This window comes from Eimeria mitis, genomic scaffold (assembly GCF_000499745.2).
Source record: "Eimeria mitis Houghton genomic scaffold, Emh_scaff7929, whole genome shotgun sequence".
Classification (NCBI taxonomy): domain Eukaryota; phylum Apicomplexa; class Conoidasida; order Eucoccidiorida; family Eimeriidae; genus Eimeria; species Eimeria mitis.
Genome location: NW_013575823.1, coordinates 900 through 2,080, shown reverse-complemented (window position 1 = coordinate 2,080; position 1,181 = coordinate 900). Strand labels below are relative to the sequence as shown.

Sequence of the window (1,181 nt, the reverse complement as noted above, 5' to 3'; positions counted from 1 at the left end):
TGAGATAAGCTTAATGCCTTCGTCTGTACGCACGGTCCGAGCCCCAATAACATAAAGATTCTAGTCATGCGCGGCATCGCTCCGGTTAGCTATTCGTGACTATGGTAAGGCAGGTGAATGCAACATTTTGAATGCAAGAGTCATTTGGAGTAGTGTGTCACCTTGAAGCTTTATACATTGGTGCCCCATGAGGATCACGTTGCCTGCATCTGTAGAAAGCAACTCGCCAAGCTGCACCACTGGATGCTGGGCGCAGATATCGACTAGCTGTTGCGCTGCCTTCAGCGGCAAAATCCAGTCTGCAACACCGTGTGAGCCTAACGCCGACTCCGTATACATGAAGCTGGCCATAATATCTTTGGATATGTCCTTGAAGGAGAGCTCGCGGGCTCCATGTCTGCCTTTCTTAGACCCCAAGGCCCAGCCAGGTGGCACCACGAACTTGTTAGTTTTACATCCTGCTTTTACAAGCTCCATTGCAACCTTAGCCTGGTTGTGGCCTGAAAATTGGAATGCGCACTTAATAGAACTTTTGCACTTTCTTTAGGGCTTCGCTTGAGCGTGGCCGAGATCGCAATCATTTAACAACTGGGCAGTGTGGCGGAAGGTATGCGAAATGCTGCGTTGCGCACCATTGTTGAAAATGAGGGATGTGAATGCCAACCGAGCATTCCTGAATGTGGTTGCAGTACTCTGAAACGATTCAGTCATTTCTTGCGTTTGCTCGCTGGATGAAGGGCCGAGTACCCACCAAACGAGAAGCAAACGAACGAGCTGCTGAAGTTCTCCCGAAGTTCTGCACATTTCTCCGGTAGCTCCGCGTCTCTTCCCTTTTGTTCTCTTCACTGCCTTCTTGAGGCTTCGTAGAAGGCTTCGCTTATTTTTCGCTGATTCTGAAGGCATTAGGAGCTCAGAAGCCTCCTCCACTTCTGCCACACAAGGTGTGAACATTTCAAGGAAACTTGCTGCTTTCTTCTTTAGGTGCTTCACTGCAGACTCATGGGCTTTCGTACTAAACACGCCATCTCCCATGGTCTGCACTATTTTCTCCCATGGCAGCGCTTTACTTTCCTCGAGCTCCACCCTCAAAAATGTGCCTGCAGCGCATGCATCAAGCTGGGTACAGCCGTAAAAGCTAGGCAGGTGACGGACCTACGGAGCAGTTGCCCAACCCTGCATGT

At 50.0% G+C, this 1,181-nt stretch overlaps 1 protein-coding gene across 1 annotated transcript in view; it reads right to left on the bottom strand.

Moving 5' to 3' along the window:
• Nucleotides 1-99: 99 nt before the first annotated feature.
• EMH_0093220 (uncharacterized protein) overlaps nucleotides 100-1,181 on the bottom strand; it is a gene marked incomplete at both ends in the record, with an annotated part of 1,769 nt that continues 687 nt past the window's right edge. The window contains 2 exons of the mRNA XM_013501955.1: nucleotides 100-500; nucleotides 633-1,097. Of these exons, the coding sequence (XP_013357409.1) occupies nucleotides 100-500; nucleotides 633-1,097 (866 nt within the window). The remainder of the gene's footprint in view (nucleotides 501-632; nucleotides 1,098-1,181) is intronic.